Source organism: Haplochromis burtoni, unplaced genomic scaffold (genome assembly GCF_018398535.1).
Source record: "Haplochromis burtoni strain Fernald_Lab_line unplaced genomic scaffold, NCSU_Asbu1 Contig_2, whole genome shotgun sequence".
Taxonomy (NCBI): Eukaryota; Metazoa; Chordata; class Actinopteri; order Cichliformes; family Cichlidae; genus Haplochromis; species Haplochromis burtoni.
In genome coordinates this window covers 2106400-2124465 of record NW_024582363.1, presented here as the reverse complement: position 1 = coordinate 2124465, position 18066 = coordinate 2106400, and the positions used below count along the sequence as shown (strand labels likewise).

The window sequence follows — 18066 nt, the reverse complement described above, 5'->3', positions numbered from 1 at the left end:
ACACACTTCACTATAGCTATCATGCAATTGTACTTTATTTTCTGTATCTAGCTCGCCAGGCTGATACTGCAATGAGGAGAAAGGTAGGGCCTCATTGTTGTTGCTGACTTTAAACTGCATCTTGAATATGAATTATTTAGATACAGCTGGGTTTGGAAATGTCTGGACACTTCAATAGAACAAATACAGTGGGTTAAATGTAAAGTGCAAACCAGTGATCAGTGTCAAGATTATACGATTTACAATATAATTGTATAATAAAAGAAGCAGTATTGATGATAAAGTGATGCTACAAAACAATATGAGAGCCTGACATGTTTGTGGCTCTGCACAACCTGATTCATCCTAACAGGACAAGGACCCCTTTGACATTAGTCCACAGGGTCACTGCCAAAGTCCCTCTACAGTTGCTGATTGTACTCCATGCAAACATCTCTTAGATTGAAAAATGGCTCATACAGTATTTTAAAAAAATTGCTTGGAACTTGTTTGGACTGAAAAAAGAAACAAATATTTGTTTTTTTTAAATGATTTCCAATCTTTGAGTCAGGTTACGCTAACCAGATGCTGGCTTTATCTTTAAATATCCCATAGAGGTATAAGAGTGTCATCAATCTCTCCATTTACGTTGCAACAAGAAAGCAAAAACATTTTCTAAATGTATTACTCCATACGGCAGTCATCATATAAGACAGCTGTGTTCTAGGCAAAGAGACAAGAACAAAACAAAAGAAACCTAAGGGGAATGGTAGAACAGACTTTTTTTATCCCTCCATGCAGAAATAATAAATATGGCCCGTGTACTCATTAGCACCAAGCTGCACACAATTTTGCGGAGCTTGTGCTTGATAAATAATGCAGCAGAGGAGCGTTTCTTTGATCCTTGAAAAATAAGAGAAACCTGGTGACCATTTTTCTTCAAAGAAAGGCAGTGCAGGTAAGCACGGGCTTTCTGGCAGAGACACTAAGAACACCAAGTCCTTGAAAATGAGTCATTAGATTGTTGTTCGATATCCCATAGTCCATAACCATGAGTCAGTGTCTCTAAAATCATTTCAATTTTCTTAACAAATACTAAGTGTAAGATTTGAATTTTTTTCTTCTTATTTACCCAAGCAAGGTTTACCGGACACATATTTTTCATCCTTGGTAATTATCAGCTTTACATTTAGACAGTTTTGCGCTGTTTAAGTACGTCGACTTCACGGATTCTTTTTGATGGTAGCGATCGGGCGGAGACTTTTATTTCCAAAATCAGACGTCTTTATTTGCACTTCACAATAAAATACAGATGCATCCGGAGACCTAGCTAACTAGCCTACTTCCGCTACGTCTAGCGAGATCTGGCTCACAACCGGAAGTCAACAAAATCTTATGGGTTCGGTGTCCCGCCCATTGTACCACCCCCTTCAACTGTCCTGCCTCCAGTCTTCCCCACCTCAGCACTCTAGATAAAATCATTTAAGTTTAAGTTTCCTAATCTTCCACACTTACAATGAAAATATAAAATCATGAGTACATAATCACATTTCACACAAGCACCACTTCCCACAGCGCTCACAGAAATGAGAAACAACCCAAACTTTGCTAAATGAAAACATTGAAGGTAAAAATCCTGGATAATTTTAATAAGAACTGTTGAAAAAGTAAAAAAAAAAGTAAACCTTTACGTATTATCATCTGAGAAGAACCTCTATGTCAGTGTTAATAAAATGAGTCCAACCCTCTATTTAAACTAGAAGAATTGGTGCACAGCATTACAGTCTGACTGCAGCTTTCAAGTAACCAGACTGAAAACTTTTCACTAAACTTTTCACTTTTTCATGCCTTGGGAGCAGAATATGACACTAATTGCAAAATTGCTGTTAATTACTCTTACAAATCAGAAGCTGCCTTGGACTCCTGATTAGACAGAACATTCAACATAACACTCTTAGACAACCTGCATGAGCCCCTTCATCTATCCTGCAGATGCTTCTGAAACTTCCGAAAACAACAACAGAAAAACAAAAACAGCAATGACTTGCTTTTCATTCTTGCAGCTTTAATGCCTAGCCACCTTTAGAGCATTCACTGTCATTTTGCCCACCTAACCATGTATAATTCAGTGCCTCACTCTCCGAGCCCAGGAAAAACATTTCCTGATATATCGCGAGGTACTGGTATAAAACAACTTCAGAGCAGGCTCGGGTGCTGCCGTCGGCCTGCACTAGCTCATGCAGTTGTCTCCTTTGAAACAACACAAAGGTATGTGCCTACAGTGTGAGGATGTGACAGATGGAAGTGATTTAGGACAATATTTGTCTTTTTCTTGAAGTTGCTCCCTCCTGCTGCAAAGTGTCTTTTGGGCAACGAGCATGGATACGACTAGTCAGCTATGGCAGTATTGTACTCTTGGCAGGACGCTGCTATTTATAATCACTCAACACAGGGAAAGTGTCCAATACTGTTAGGAGCGCCTTATCTCCGGGCTCTGTCAATATTCCTATGTGTAGGTGGGCACTGATGCTATCCCATCGCACCAAACAGCAGCTTCACTGCAATTCAGGCCACACACATCCAAATGCACACAAATACACGATAAATTCAAACTAAGACTGGTTCCCTTTTTCTTCTTCTACAAACCATTTCTCTGGTTTCTGTCTAACCCAACATAGTGATTTAAAAAAATATTTCCATTCCTCACTGCAGAGACTGTGTGTGTGTGTGCTGATTCAGTAAATTATTCAATAAATTATTCAACCATCTAAAATTTCTCCAATAAATTCACCACAGAGTTTGAAGCTAACGTTCAACTGGAAAAGTTACTCAGACTGACTCCCACCAGGCTGTTCCTGCAAGGCCTTTTTTTCACTGTCCCACTACTTGTGTGTGTGTGTGTGTGCGTTTACCCCTAGCCCCTTTGTTAGCCTACGCAGAGCATAACTACACAAGAACAACCATCTGCTTGTTTTCATGTGTCAATGGGGAGCATACCATGTTTGGAGACTGAGCTCATCACCCCCACCTGAGACCTCTGCTGGTGGCAGTCAGGGTGATAAGGTGTGCTTGGAGGCTCACCTTATCACCCTCATGTCCAACCTGCTCTGCACAGACACCCCATACAACCAGCAGAACATATCAAGGACATGGTCCCCCATGATCCCAGCTTCCCACTCCCTTAAATATATTATACTGCATGTTTCACTCACACAAAAATCTTAAATGCTTACAAAACATGTCAAACATCCCCTGGTTGCCCAATTTGGCTTTATATCTGTTAAATCTTCTTGAAATTACTTTCTTTTGAGACCAAGCCAATAACTCACAGTACTGATATATTAAGCTTATAATTGTTAAAACAGCAACAGACAACTGAACCATTTAATCTTCCAGCTGATTGGTATCTGCTGCTAAATCGGTTGTGACTGAGAAAATAAAATGGGTTCTTAACTAAAATGAAGAAACAGTCTGTTTTAAACTTTACTTGTCCACAAAGAACCACTACAGCTACCAAGAGCTATTATCCAACCATGAGCTCCATGAAGGGGCTCACAGTTAAAGGGAAGAGAATTTTCTCCAATGTGTCATTTAGCTGTTTATCATTCTAAATTCTAATATTCAATCATAATATAAAGTCAGCACTAGAAAATAACCTAGCACAATACCTTGTACTTTGTCCAAGGGCTTGGGCACAGCTGACCAAGCCACCTTTGTGGATGGACTCTACAGTCTCTGGGCCATGCTGCAAATTTGTTTTCAATTTAATTATTATTGAGACAGCATAATTTTTCTGGATCTTAATCACCCTTCTTTCCTGCATTCAATGGATTATTTCCATTATGGGATTACTACACATGTAACCTACATATGTACAAATGATCTAGGATATTGTACAGTCCCATTTTACTCCACTTAGTCTGTGTTAAATGCAAATGACCCTCTACTTTCTCTAAGATCTGAGATACTCAAGTAAAACTGCTCAGATGACTAAGGAGCTTGGAAAGAAAAGCGTCTGGACTTCTTTAAGTTGCTTGAAGACGTTTCACCTCTCATCCGAGAAGCTTCTTCAGTTCTGACAGTTAGACTACGATGACCCGGACAGACATATTGCTCAGATGACGCTGAAATGGTCAAACTTGTACTAAGGTTTTAGGTGTTATTACCTGAACTGTATCAAACATTGAAAATCTTGTTTGCAAAGCTCTTGGTTTTTTTTCTCTTTTTCTTGTGACCTCTAGGTCAAAACCTTTTTTTTTTTCCTTCTATCTCCAGCTCACAAATGCTGATTATATACAAGCTAACTATTTTACATTTGTTAGGTTAAGGTTTTTTTTGGGTTTTTTTTTTTAAATGAGTGCACCATATCTAGTACAGGAGATCAGATTTGAGTCTCTGCAAACCACACTTATTTAACAAATATGCCACTACTTCTACTGGAAGCATCTCAAACTGATTCGGGCTGTAGTGGGGAGATTTCATTTTAAAAGTGTGTCAGTGTAGCTGCTCTTAAATGTTGTGTTCAATCAGTTGTAGATTGTAATAGTTTCATTTGTCTGTTTATGTTTATGACAGTGTTTGTTGTTCTGTTGCTGAGTATAAGGGCCAAAGTAAGAAAAAATATATCTTATTGATCATTTTGAGAATGATTCAAAATGTGGAGATTACATTTGTTGTTTCAAGACAAACTGGCACAGCTGCTGTACCCTGAAGTACCCTAAATCACACTTCAGAATTGGTTTAAGTAACAAGGAAGGAAATGATTTCTCTTTTAGCACATAAACACAGTGTGGTTATCAGTATAAGGATGTTGAAAAGATGGTGCAGAAACCTGCATCTGGTCAGATGGAAAAACACACAAACTCAGAAGAGTAGATTCATAGAACATGAAATGGCTGGTAATGGACAGATGCAAGGTTATCGATGGTTACACCCTCGTCCAATAAAGAGGATGGATGTTGTTTCACGAGACAGCTGATCAATTTATTTCACTAACTCATCCAAACAAGGCATTTTGGAGAAGGTGTAGCAGGATATAGAGTACTTGAAACAACAATGAAATCTCCACATTTCGACTTTTTTCTCAAAATAGATTTTGGACTTTAATCTCGAAATTTCGACTCTATTCTCAAAATGATCAACAATATTTTTTTTTTCATAACAAAGGTAACAACACTACCACTTTTTAAATCTACTACCATTTTCATTCTTCCACTTTATAAATTATTGATGGTAAGCTCATTGATAGCATTGAATAATATATTTCAGAAGTGTGGCTGACAAATGAACATGTCATCAAACTATATCACTGAATATTAGAGAAGTCTTTAATATTCTAAAGATTAAGTAGCTTCATGTGCACAAAAACATCAAATATGCTTAAAATGACTGAGTTTGAAGTCACACTTGAAATGAAGACATATATGTTTGTGTTTTAAATTTTACAGTGGTCTTCTCAACACTTTTCCTCAGCTTAACTTTATGAAACCCTTTTGCCCAATGAGAGCCCAGCCATTGAAAAGTACACACAGAATCTGGCAATAATTACTTCATAAGAAGAACAAATAATCTTAATCGCTCTTATGTCCGTTACACAGATTGTAGATGGACATGGACCCATGCACCAACTGCTAAAAGCATCTCCCCTCAAATTTCCTCAGACATTATTTCATGCGTGCAGAGCTGCTTACCCAGCAGGCAAGTACTTCATAACTGCTGGCGTTGCCCCAAGCAATGTCCGAACTGTCCCAGCTGTCACGCTGGGAAAACAGAATCAGGCGCACCTAAAGTCATTTCACAGGCCCAGGCTTTTTAAAGCAGCCAGATCTGTAGCAGCCATCACTCCACATATTTGTTCAGCAAAAATGCTAAATTCTTCAGCAAAGTAGTTGCCGCCTGGCATTCATCGTCGCTAATCGTGTTAAACAGTAGAGAAGACATGAATTGGACGCTATATAAACAAGCCTTTAAGCATTAAGCTAGAGGCTCAGCAGGCTCATCTCATCTCATACCATGCTGCTAAACAGCTCCATCCTTGCCTGCATGTATAGCTGGCTGCGCAGTCCTGGGGCTGTATTATGGATGGGAGAACTGATAACTCTCCTCAGAAAAGAAAAATTAAATAAAATAATGTAGCAGAGTAACACCCTTCACCCATTAGAAATATGTTTCTTACTAAGAGCTACAAAGGCTTTATTACAAGACAACATAGAAAAGAGGCCAAGTGAATATGGCAGAATTGTCTGAGGTGTGGAAAAAGTTTAAATTGTTTCGGCCTCACTCACGCTCACAGCTCTTTCTTTTAATCAAAAATAACAAGCGAACGAAACAATACCGGCTGACGCTTACCCTGTAGTAGTCACTGCTGTAGATGTCCCTGGACATGCCGAAGTCTCCAATCTTCACCAGCAGGCCGTTGCCCACCAGGCAGTTGCGGGTAGCCAGATCTCTGTGCACAAAGTGCTGGGAGGCCAGGTATACCATGCCTGAGGCAATCTGGGTGGCAATGTGCAGCATCTGGGAAAGGCCCAGCTCTCCGTTGGACTGCAGTGGCTGGCCATCTACCAGGATCATGGCATCTGGGCCGTGGGCTCTGTATTACAAAGAATAGTGGATGATGATTTGATGTACTTGTATTTATATTGGTGGATTCTGGATAATGTTGACTTGAGCTCTGTGGTGTTATTTTACAGTTAGACTTGAATTATCATGTTGCGTCCAGTCAAATTTGAAGGATGCAATTAAGACCATAAACTCATCGGGAAGGTGTTTACTGAGCATAGATTAAGGCATCTGAGGGGTTGTTTTCTCACAGACTTGTATACAACCAGACCCCCTGCTGGCCATTTGAAAGAATGCAGGTTTAAAGCACAACAGTCTAATGCCCAAGCCATTCTCCAGCCTTGTCTTATGAAACCAACTTATTATTCATTAGAAAGTGAACTCTGTTATTTCTTCTCTCCTACTGTAAGTTTCATAGCTACACTTTAATTACTGGCTATAGGACCCTTTAGAGAACATTCTACATGTTGAACGAGCCTGCCTCTTTAAGAAGTAATCCAAAGCTCCTTATACTACTAATAAACCCTTATCCTGGCAATATATGTGCCTCTTTGTACCTATTGAGGATAATTACCATAATAAAGCGAGACTGTTAGAAATATTAACAAATGAACTATACTCTGCAAGCACTGCTTTACTGGCAGCGATAAACTGTTATGTGTCTGTTGTTCTTAATTCTGTGGTCGTAAGCTGTGAGCTTAGAGATTTTTTTTCTTTGGCAAAAGTTTCATGTAAGCCAACTTGTCAGGAATTTTAACCAAGTCTCTGGATTTTCATCACAGGACTGTACATTTACCAGAACAGGTTGACTGCAGGTTTCTGGGTGACGATGAAGAACTCATTTCCTGTGAAGACTTCCTGCTGTTCTCATCACCTTCTCGTCACTTTGATTACAGACCAGGTGTCATGCAGGGAGGACTACCGCTCTCTCACTCTCTCGGCCTGTTTTTCCATCCCCAAGTCAGAATTTTATTGCAGCTCAATTTTCCTCTTGTTTTTAGTGTGTCTGTTATAATTTCACTCTGCTGTTGGCGGATTAGTAGTACTTTTTCTTTCGCCTTTCTGCTTCTTATTATACTTCACAGACATACAGTAATAGGTGAATAAGAGCAGGGTGCCCTGCTGCTTATCTGAAGGTTGAATTTGGACCTGCACGTTAGATCTTCTATTCACTCCTATTGATTCCCTGCACATCTCATCTCTTAAATGTGACCAACAGGACCAACAGACCAAGAATCAGCTGCGTCTTGCACCTTGCATGAAAGAATTTCATCATTCGCGACATTGCCTTTCATTTCAGGAATGATTTCCCAACAGAAAGTCTTCACGCACTCTTGAATGCACACAGACATTCACACTCACACTCCATCGTAACATGTCATCTTTTCAACTATTGCTGAAATTTCAAAAACAAGATCGACCACACACACACACACACACGTGCACGTGCACGTGCATACACACTGCTGCTGCTGTGTACACTCTTGAAATAGCAGACTTCTTTCCCAGATTCCTTCTTTGCACACTGACATCAACTTCAGTGAAGCTTCCCATTACCAAAGAGCTTGCTGTACCGGCATCGTGTCACTTTTGTTGAAGCTTATCAGAGGTCACTTCCCTTGGTACAGTCTGACATTATGGAACAAAAGCACTAAAGCACTCGTGTTTGCTAACGCACAAAGCTGTGAAGCAAGCCGGATATTTGCAGCAGCTATTTCACAAAAGAATTTCAGGTTTTTAGTCTTACTTTCATTTACTGTACGTATTGTGAATGAGCCGGTGCGTAGTTCCAACATACTCGCACATATTTGCATTGTTAAGTTAACCTCCTAATTTCAAGAAATGTTCAATTTTCAATAATAAAAACTTTACCTGAGGAATTTGTTGAGGTCTCCATGTTTCATGTATTCGAACACCATAATGAGAGGGTCTCCATCTACGCACACGCCATAAAACTTAACAATGTGGTCATGCTGCAGGTTGGTCAGCAGCTCGGCCTCTCTCTGGAAGTCCTTCCTGGCTGACAGGTTGGGATCTTTAAGAGTCTGAAAGGAGAAATAAAAAAAGTCAGATTTACATATTTTGAAAACTACACTGGTTTGTTATCCAGGATCTAAAAAAATCATGAAGTCTTCATTTACGTGCCATTGGGGAATCAATCATCCTTTGCATCCTGTTGATACTTACTATTTACTTTACCAGTGAACGGTTTCATGGTTCTGAAAAAGATCTGCTAAATCTGCTAAATTTGAGTGATCAATCAATAGAAAATTGCTGCTTTTCCTGGTATCAGGCACTGACAGATACATTTTTATTAACACTTTAAAATGATCTACAGTATGGTGCATTAATTGCTAAATGTTTAGCTCTGCCAGCAAAATAAGGCAACCACTTCAACAACAACATCAGAGAAAGCTCGCTTCAGCTTTTAGAGGATACAACTTTTTCTTGCCCTGATTGATTCAGGTTGGCTTCTGTCTTCCAAATGAGAATCATCAACTTAGTATGCTAGACTATCTGACAGTTTTAGTCAGTCCTTAATTCACCCTCACATGCCACCATGACCTTGACAACCCAGGTTTTGAGAGAAATTGCCTGCGTGGATTACCATGAAATCTGAGGACATAAGAACCTTCAAGGTTCCCAATAAAATAAATAAATAAATAAATAATAATTATGCTAATCAGCAAGGGTTAGCGAGATAAACTCAACTAGAGAACAAGCCAAATGTTATTTTCTAAACATCAGCATGTTTTTTTTTCATTTCCTTTTTCTTATGCAGCAGAAATGAAAAGCTGGAGGCTGTTAAGTTTCAATTTACCAAACGAACAAGGGCACAATGAGATGATGTGTGTAAAATACTACTAGCCCGACCTGATATAGGTGTAAAATACATGTTGAAAATATGATATTTAATCCAAGTGGTCACATGCTTCATGTATGCCAGGAGTTATTATTTGTTTCCACTGAACTTTTACTGATGCACAAATATTTTTGTTCCTAAATAGAGATGGATGGAAGTTCACTTTTTGTCACTGTTAATTTGTCACTACAGTAATTTAAGAATTTATTTGCTCACTTTAAGCGCCGTACTTTTAAGCATCAGCACTGAGATGCCATACAGGGAGTGCAGAATTATTAGGCAAATGAGTATTTTGTCCACATCATCCTCTTCATGCATGTTGTCTTACTCCAAGCTGTATAGGCTTGAAAGCCTACTACCAATTAAGCATATTAGGTGATGTGCATCTCTGTAATGAGAAGGGGTGTGGTCTAATGACATCAACACCCTATATCAGGTGTGCATAATTATTAGGCAACGTCCTTTCCTTTGGCAAAATGGGTCAAAAGAAGGACTTGACAGGCTCAGAAAAGTCAAAAATAGTGAGATATCTTGCAGAGGGATGCAGCAGTCTCAAAATTGCAAAGCTTCTGAAGCGTGATCATCGAACAATCAAGCGTTTCATTCAAAATAGTCAACAGGGTCGCAAGAAGCGTGTGGAAAAACCAAGGCGCAAAATAACTGCCCATGAACTGAGAAAAGTCAAGCGTGCAGCTGCCAAGATGCCACTTGCCACCAGTTTGGCCATATTTCAGAGCTGCAACATCACTGGAGTGCCCAAAAGCACAAGGTGTGCAATACTCAGAGACATGGCCAAGGTAAGAAAGGCTGAAAGACGACCACCACTGAACAAGACACACAAGCTGAAACGAGGACCAATGCAAAGAACAGATAATCAACACTCAGTAATTTTCCTGTCTGATGAATGCAAGGCTTTTGAGTGTCCTTGCAAAGAAAGGTGGCTATATTGGTCGCTGATTTGTTTTTGTTTTGTTTTTGAATGTCAGAAATGTATATTTGTGAATGTGGAGATGTTATATTGGTTTCACTGGTAAAAATAAATAATTGAAATGGGTATATATTTGTTTTTTGTTAAGTTGCCTAATAATTATGCACAGTAATAGTCACCTGCACACACAGATATCCCCCTAAAATAGCTAAAACTAAAAACAAACTAAAAACTACTTCCAAAAACATTCAGCTTTGATATTAATGAGTTTTTTGGGTTCATTGAGAACATGGTTGTTGTTCAATAATAAAATTATTCCTCAAAAATACAACTTGCCTAATAATTCTGCACTCCCTGTAAAAGCAAGGAAGCATAGCTTCTTACAACAAATTGATGTGCCTTCTATATTGGACAGAATTTTTTGTTATTATCAAAGTAAAGCTTTTGCATTGTTGCAGTATGGGTGGACAAAATGTTCAGAGAGAAAGAGGAAGACTTCAGGGGTATTCCTATAACTACAGACGGAATCTGTATTTGCCTCTGGACCATTTAGTAAGGAACATTCAGTATGAAATGTCCTTGGTTCTGTACATCCTGAGAGTCAAGCAAATGGAGTAAGCATTACATACAATGGCACTTCTGAATAATATTAGTATTTTGAAAATAAAACAGAAAATTATTAATGAAGAACAAACCATGACCGGAGACAGTTGGTGTTGATGCATGTCCTGGTCTGCCTCCAACTTAAAACTTTCAAGACTTAAAGGATCTGCTGTTAATATGCTGCTGCCAGATAGCTGTACTGCTCACAATACATCTTTCTACAAACAATTACAGCTGTCTGAGGAGTAGAGATGAACTCAATGTACACATTAATTGATTTGACTGGAAGTAAGATCAAGCAGGCAAATAAACTGAACTCATTTAAAGTCTAGACCACATAATTTTCTAAATCTTACTTGTTTCACAAATATCAAATAAATGCAATAATATATTACTGGTGCGTCTGCTGGAGGAGAAAAAAAAAAGACTTTTGGCAGTTCATCAGCAACAGGAAAATAGGGAGTGTTGATTATCCTAGTCTCTTTAGCATTGGTTCCTGTTTTCCCAGCCTGCTGCTGACATTATTACAGATGGAATGACCTTGGCATGGAAATGCATTTACTCATATGTGCTCTTCTTGCAGTGAAATGCTAGAGGTGGTTGAGATGTACAGCAGAGTAGGTAAAATGGCCATAAAATTCTATTACCAAATCAAACCGCACTCTTAAGGAAATGTTTCTTGTCTGGGCATTCCTCCAAAACAATACCTTCAAAGTGCTTGAACACGATAAATTGAGGCAAAGCGCTGCAATGAATTTTCCCTTTGTTGACCTTTAAGAGAATTCAGAGAGCTGGTTCCTGCTTTCTCACAGGCAGGAGAATGTTCAGATGAAAATCCACATAGTATTCTGTTTTAAGGAGGTCAAGGTTTACTCACAAACTCATTTGCTAATTCTATAAGAGGGAGAAAAGAAAGTTACAGGCAGATACTCCATCACCTTCATCTGTACTATTTCACTTCTCTGTTGTCAAGGTCAGGGTGGTTTTCTCTCTCCCCCCCCCCCCGTTTAGGTAGTTTTACTGAGTCCACAACCTCTTATTCACATGTTTTCCATTCAGACAACTCTTTATATTCACCCTGGGTGCTGCCAAGCACAACTTAATATTAAGCTCTGTGATGGCACACAGGGACAATGGTTTGAAATGCTTCAATCTCTTTAAAACAAATCATTAAATTCACAGGGGTATTAACTTTGCTCCGCTCGTTCTTCCATTTTGACAGATGCTGCTGGTCCCCTGACTGTTAGTAAGGCAGGTTCCAGATGGGAACAAAGACTAGAACTCCAGCAGACAGACACCAGATTCAATATCAGCATATTCATTCGGCTTTGCCTAAGACTGTGTCAGAATATGCACCTATGCCAGGTACATGGAAACTTAGCATAAGCAATAAAGAAAAGGATAATCGTGTAACCAGCACTCACAGTAAAAATAGTGACTTCCTTAGAGGAACTGTTGTGTGCTGTACCTTGTGTCATGTTTGTAATATAAGGAAAATAAACAGTTATTTTTGGTGCATTTGACTTTAACTTTGCCTGTAACTTTGCCAGAAAACTGGTGACATACCAGGAAGATAGACCACCCAGTAAATAAATAGACTCTCTCTGAAACACAACTGGGTTTAAACACTTAAAGAACTTGTTACGGTTGTGCAACCCAGGAACTCATATTCCCTAATGATATCATCAGCTATCCTACTTTCTGAGTACCGATATCAAGGTTCTTACTGGAATGGTGTCCACTATGGCTGTGTAATTAAGTGCAGTCAGTTTGTGCACTGGGCTGTGATACACCATATGGACAAAAGTAGTGGGTCACCTACAGTTTACACCTACAGGAGCTGCTTGATCATTCCATGAACCATCACGGTGCACAGTTTTTGTGCTGATGTTAATGCCAGAGGAGGCTTGGAATTCTGCAGTTAGTGAGTCAGCAGAGCCTCACTGACTTTTACACACTACGTGCCTCAGCACTCGGCTATCCTGCTCTGTGCAGTAAGTCTGTGCAGTCTGCCTTTCTGTGTGGCTGAGTTACTGCGGTTGCTGAACGATTCCACTTAGTAATAATACACCTTACAGCCGATGGTGAAAGAAATATTATCAGTCACATCAATCATTCAATCACATCACTTGTTGCAACATTGGCATCCTGTTACTGTAACACATTCAAATTCAGTGAAAGAATGGCCCCTTCTCCCACAAATGTTTTCAAAGGATTGCATGAAAGGGTGCTTAATTTTGTGCACCTGTGGCAACAGGACTGAAAAAAGAAACACCTGAATTTCAAGTTTAATACTTTTGTTGATTTATTGTGTTTAGTGAGCAGCTCGCAATCTTTATGTTGTTGGATAAATTTATTTGTTTCCATTTTGGCTTTATTTTTCTTCCCAGTGCAACAGGGAGTTGCACAGGTGAGCTTATTTAATAAGCTTCAGAGATGCTTGTTGACCCTCGTGAGAATGGCAGTATGAGCCCAATGCGACATCACAACTGTTGGTGTGTGCACTACACTTTGGTTGTACATCTCTAGATTTTTGTAATTTTTATTATCATGCCATTGAAGCATCCCTACAGGAGGTCAGAGTTTATCAAATGGCAAAGCGGAAGATACTACAATAATTTGAAAAGATGAGACTTTCTAGAGGGAACTAGAACTCGTTTGGCTCTCGGCGAAGGCAGTCGCACTTTTCTCCTCTCCTCCTTCCCCTTATCTTCCCTGCTTAGCCTCTTGTGTCCTTGTCTTGTTTCGCGTGTATTACTTTCCCTGGAACACTCTCACAGTCTGTTTCTAAAACCTAAAGAGAATTATGCATTTGATCAACTGGTCTCTGAATGCTATTGACACCCTTTTCTCAACGAGAAGTCTGGGCTCAGGAGAGCCCGAGTGCCCTGGAGGGACTTTCCCTGCCGGATACATGATGGACGGGTGGCAGAAATGGAGGATCGTGTGCCTGGCGGGACTGTCGATCGAGGACGCTGAAGATATCTATCTATTCGGAACCATGATACCAGGGTTCTTGCTGATCAGAGCTGGCTTGGCCCTGGCATATCCGAGAATTAAGAAAGCGGAACTGGCTGTTCAAAACCCCCCCAAGGCTGCCCGCTGGGATTGAAACGATGGGACGAGGTGCAACTTCTCAGAATGGGCTCACTGAAGACCTTGGAGACGCTTACAGCTGCCGTGAATACTCAGAATAAGACCTCTGAGCGTATATTGGGTTACATCAAGGAAAAGGCCGCTCAGAATAACATCTCTGAACGAAAGTTGGATTACATCGTGGAATAACTCACTGCAGTCGTGAGTTCTCAGAATCAGCTCTCTGAGCACAAGAATGACAAGACCACGGAGCGCAAGTTTGATAACATCATGGAGAAGCTCGCGGTTCTCCAACGGGAGATTGAGAGACCAGTGTCGGAGTGTTAAAGAGCAGCTTTGAAATTCTCATGACTGTTCTTCCCACTCTATGCAAGGCCACCTGGGTTGGCTGGTAGACTGTTTACTTAGCCTGATAGGGCAGAGGACACTGTCTCAGCTGAACTATGGACACACACACACATTTACACTGATAAGCACTCACACATCCCCCTTCCCCTTCCAATGCCTTCGATGCTTGTTGCCTCCTGGGAACACGAGGCGGGTCTGGCCTGCGCTAGAGAGTCGGCGCAGTGGCAGGATGGCTGCTGTGTTGCCTGGGATTACTCCTTATCCCCTAATGTTGTGCTGTGGACATTTCTGTGCTTTCTGTGCAGAGGAGTTTTTTTGTTTCCTGTTCTCATGCTGTCCTCCTATAGCCCAGCATGAGTAGAGGTCTCTTTTTTTCCTCTTGTACTTTCCCATTGTAGTGTACATTTCAGTGTTTTTTCTGTAATGCAACCGCTCTCTGACTTGTATCCCCATGTGATGTCTGTGTTGTGTGTGTATGGTCGAGGGGCGGGTTCATTCCACTGCAGGGCAACCTGCCACTGCATGTGGCGAATAAAATTTGAACTTGAACTTTAATAACTTTGTAAAGGTACCCCTGTACCAGTGCTGATGCAGGGGAATGGCAACACCCATTCAGGCAAAGAGATCTGCAAGTCTTCAGTGCAGAATGGGCAATGCTGAATGGGTACGGGGCTGTGGGGACCTTACAAATAGCACAGGAAACAACCATAAACTCGGCTCAAAAGAGGTCATCATAGCCACTTGAGTTTAGAAGTCATCAGTTTTGAATTTGGGGCATTTTCCTCGCCCATTAGATTATAAAATGCAAAGAAAAACATTTTGTATTGTATTAAAAATGAAATCAGTGATGGATTACCTAATTTGAATATTTTTTACTGAGGTAGGCTCATAGAAGCTAGAGCAGTCACTGTCTGGTGGCAAATGAAAATTCCACACTTGCTTTGGTTTTCACTTTCAGAAGCTACCTCCAGTCTTTTAAGTATGTTTTACACTAACCAGCAGCTGCTGAAAGGTTCATATTTACAAAAATAAGAATCTCACACAATGTTCAGCCATTACTGCAATCCTCTTTGTAACACTCAGACACACAGCTAACCACTTAAAACGTACCTTAACGGCCACCAGCATCTTGTCCTTAGTGGGACTGAGGTTGTAACATTCTGCCAAGAAGACTTTACCGAAGGCTCCCTCGCCCAGCTCTCTTTTCAGGATGATGTCTCTCCGCTTTATATGCTGGACAACTAAAACCAAAGAAGAAGAAATAATGACAGATTTTAAAAAAACAATAACTTTTTTGAGAATTTCAGTTAGACTTTCAGACATTTTTATGTGTTTAGTCGCACAGAAAACGTGTTACATTGGCAGTGAAATGCTTTTATCAAATCAAAATGTTACCAATAACTAAACTAAAAAGGAAGGAAATTGTAAGGCAGAGAAGGGGAGACAGAACATAAACAGTATTACTGCACTGGAAGCTGGACATGCAGCTATATTGCAGTATTTTAAATTCCACACAAGTTGGCAAGATTTCTACAGAAATATTCATGCTGACCCACAGGGTGGTGTTTACAAAAACTGGCACCAGACATCTTAAAACCAGTGTTTTCTGTAATGGTGAAAGCATTAAAAAATATACTGAATATTTCAATATTTTTCTCCAAGTGTGATCCACCTCCATCAAGATGTATGATAGTGTCAAACTGCAAGGAAAAAATGTTTTATCTAACTTTGGAGCTACTCAAAGAACACTTGGAGCATTACAGTTCAAGTGGTTTTAAATCTCAGAAGTGCAAATAAACTGCCAGGTGACACTGGACCTGCTGAGCTATAAATCTCTTATCTGGATTCCTCGGTTTTACTGTCGCCACTGAAACGCCACAGGAGGACATTTTCTAATGAGAACAGAATTGTAAAATTTTACTCTTTGAGGAACATAAAACAACTGGCTGAGCAGAGCGGGAGAAAGCAACGTCTTTGTCTTTTTCTGTTACCTGTAATAACTTACTTTAAAGGGATATCTTTAGAGTTACGAGGTAGTAAAGTCGGTATATTTTTCTGTTGAGCGTGTGACCTTAGATCATTTTCACCCCTTTTTGCAATTGCTTGCAATATTTGTGAACCTAGAATGGAGGCTTATTCTTCTATTGATTGGCCTGGTGGAAAACGGGTGGATCTTGACTTTTGTCCGCAAAATAACAGGCTAACTCAAAAGGAGATACAGGAAAAGGTAGAAATAGCATGACAGAAAGCTCTGTATGAAAGAGCTGGTGAGGCGTAGGAGTTGCTGGCTTCTGATAGACCTACTCGATGTGCCTCAGTACAAATACTGATCACACAGTTTCACAACAGATTTAAATATAAATTATATATATATATATATATATATACAAAAATAATTTTAAATTTATTATTAGGGGTGCAACTCTCGACGATGCTTCGTAGTTGACGTCTCAACGTGTGGTATCGTAGCATAGTTCGACTACTCCGCCTAGGCTGCACTGTCGAAGCGCAGATCCACTGAGCGTTCAACACAGACAGCATAGTCAGAAGGAAGAGCGCAGGGCAAGCTAGCAGACAGAAGTTAAGCGGCGAAAATGTCGAAGGGCGGCTCGGTATTTTCCGGCAGCAGAGCAAGAACTCTGAGTGAGGGATTTCAGGAGTTTCAGAGTTTAATTAAAACGCAAGGAACACTGCAAAGGCTGCAAAAGCAAGGAGAGAGGGCTGGCAGAAAGTTGCTGACAAATAAACTCGTAGGTAATTTAATAATAATAATAATAATGGATTGGTTTATATAGCGCTTTTCAAGGCACCCAAAGCGCTTTACAATGCCACTATTCATTCACTCTCACATTCACACACTGGTGGAGGCAGCTACGTTGTAGCCACAGCTGCCCTGGGGCAGACTGACAGAAGCAGGCTGCCATATCGCGCCATCGGCCCCTCTGGCCAACACCAGTAGGCGGTAGGGTAGATTTATTATATTACACTATATTATCCAATATTATATTACATTATATTATATTATATCCCCTTTCACATTAGAGCCACAACAGGACCCACTAGAACATGGGAACAAGTAAAAGTGAAATATAAGAATATTCTACAGAATGGTAATATTTATCACTTATATTGCTTTTGTCTCTTGGAAAGAGACCCTGAAATAATCTGTTTGTTTGTTCATAACAGCAACCAAGAAAAGGGCAGAGCAAAAAAAGACAGGTGGTGGTCCTGCACCCCCTCGTCAACAAGTTGGTTAAGTAAATAATACCCTCACGGGAAAATCGATATCTCTCTATGAGCACACTGTCGCGCTGAGCTAAAGGATCCTGTCTTCCCGCAATATACGCTGAATTCTGAGGACTCTCCTTATCAATCTTGCACCTTCCGCAATGGGTTGCTCGCGTAAACGGACAGGACATGGCTGCGACAGGCTTCCCAAATCCACCTTCGCTTTTATAGCCGTGGTCTCTCATCTTGATTACACGAAGTAATTTGCAATTACTACTCTGAAATATGAATTACATCTGTAATAATCACATACATGTAATAGAATGTTAATAGTACATTTCCCTTTTTTAGGAAATGACCTGTATGTATCTGTGTGACATCAATAAAAGGATCAAGTGCTGCATTATCTTTAGTTACATTGATGTTATTTATTTATGGTGAAACAGTGGTGGAATATCGC

The 18066-nt window shown here is 40.1% G+C and overlaps 1 protein-coding gene across 3 annotated transcripts in view; it reads right to left on the bottom strand.

The window, feature by feature from the left end:
- Window positions 1–18066, bottom strand: part of ntrk3b (neurotrophic tyrosine kinase, receptor, type 3b) — a 221752-nt gene that overhangs the window by 16365 nt on the left and 187321 nt on the right. For all 3 annotated transcript variants that reach the window (XM_005913047.3, XM_005913046.3, XM_005913048.3), the window contains 3 exons: window positions 15489–15619; window positions 8413–8585; window positions 6328–6571 (listed from right to left, as the gene is read on the bottom strand). In XM_005913047.3, the coding sequence (XP_005913109.1) occupies window positions 6328–6571; window positions 8413–8585; window positions 15489–15619 (548 nt within the window). The remainder of the gene's footprint in view (window positions 1–6327; window positions 6572–8412; window positions 8586–15488; window positions 15620–18066) is intronic.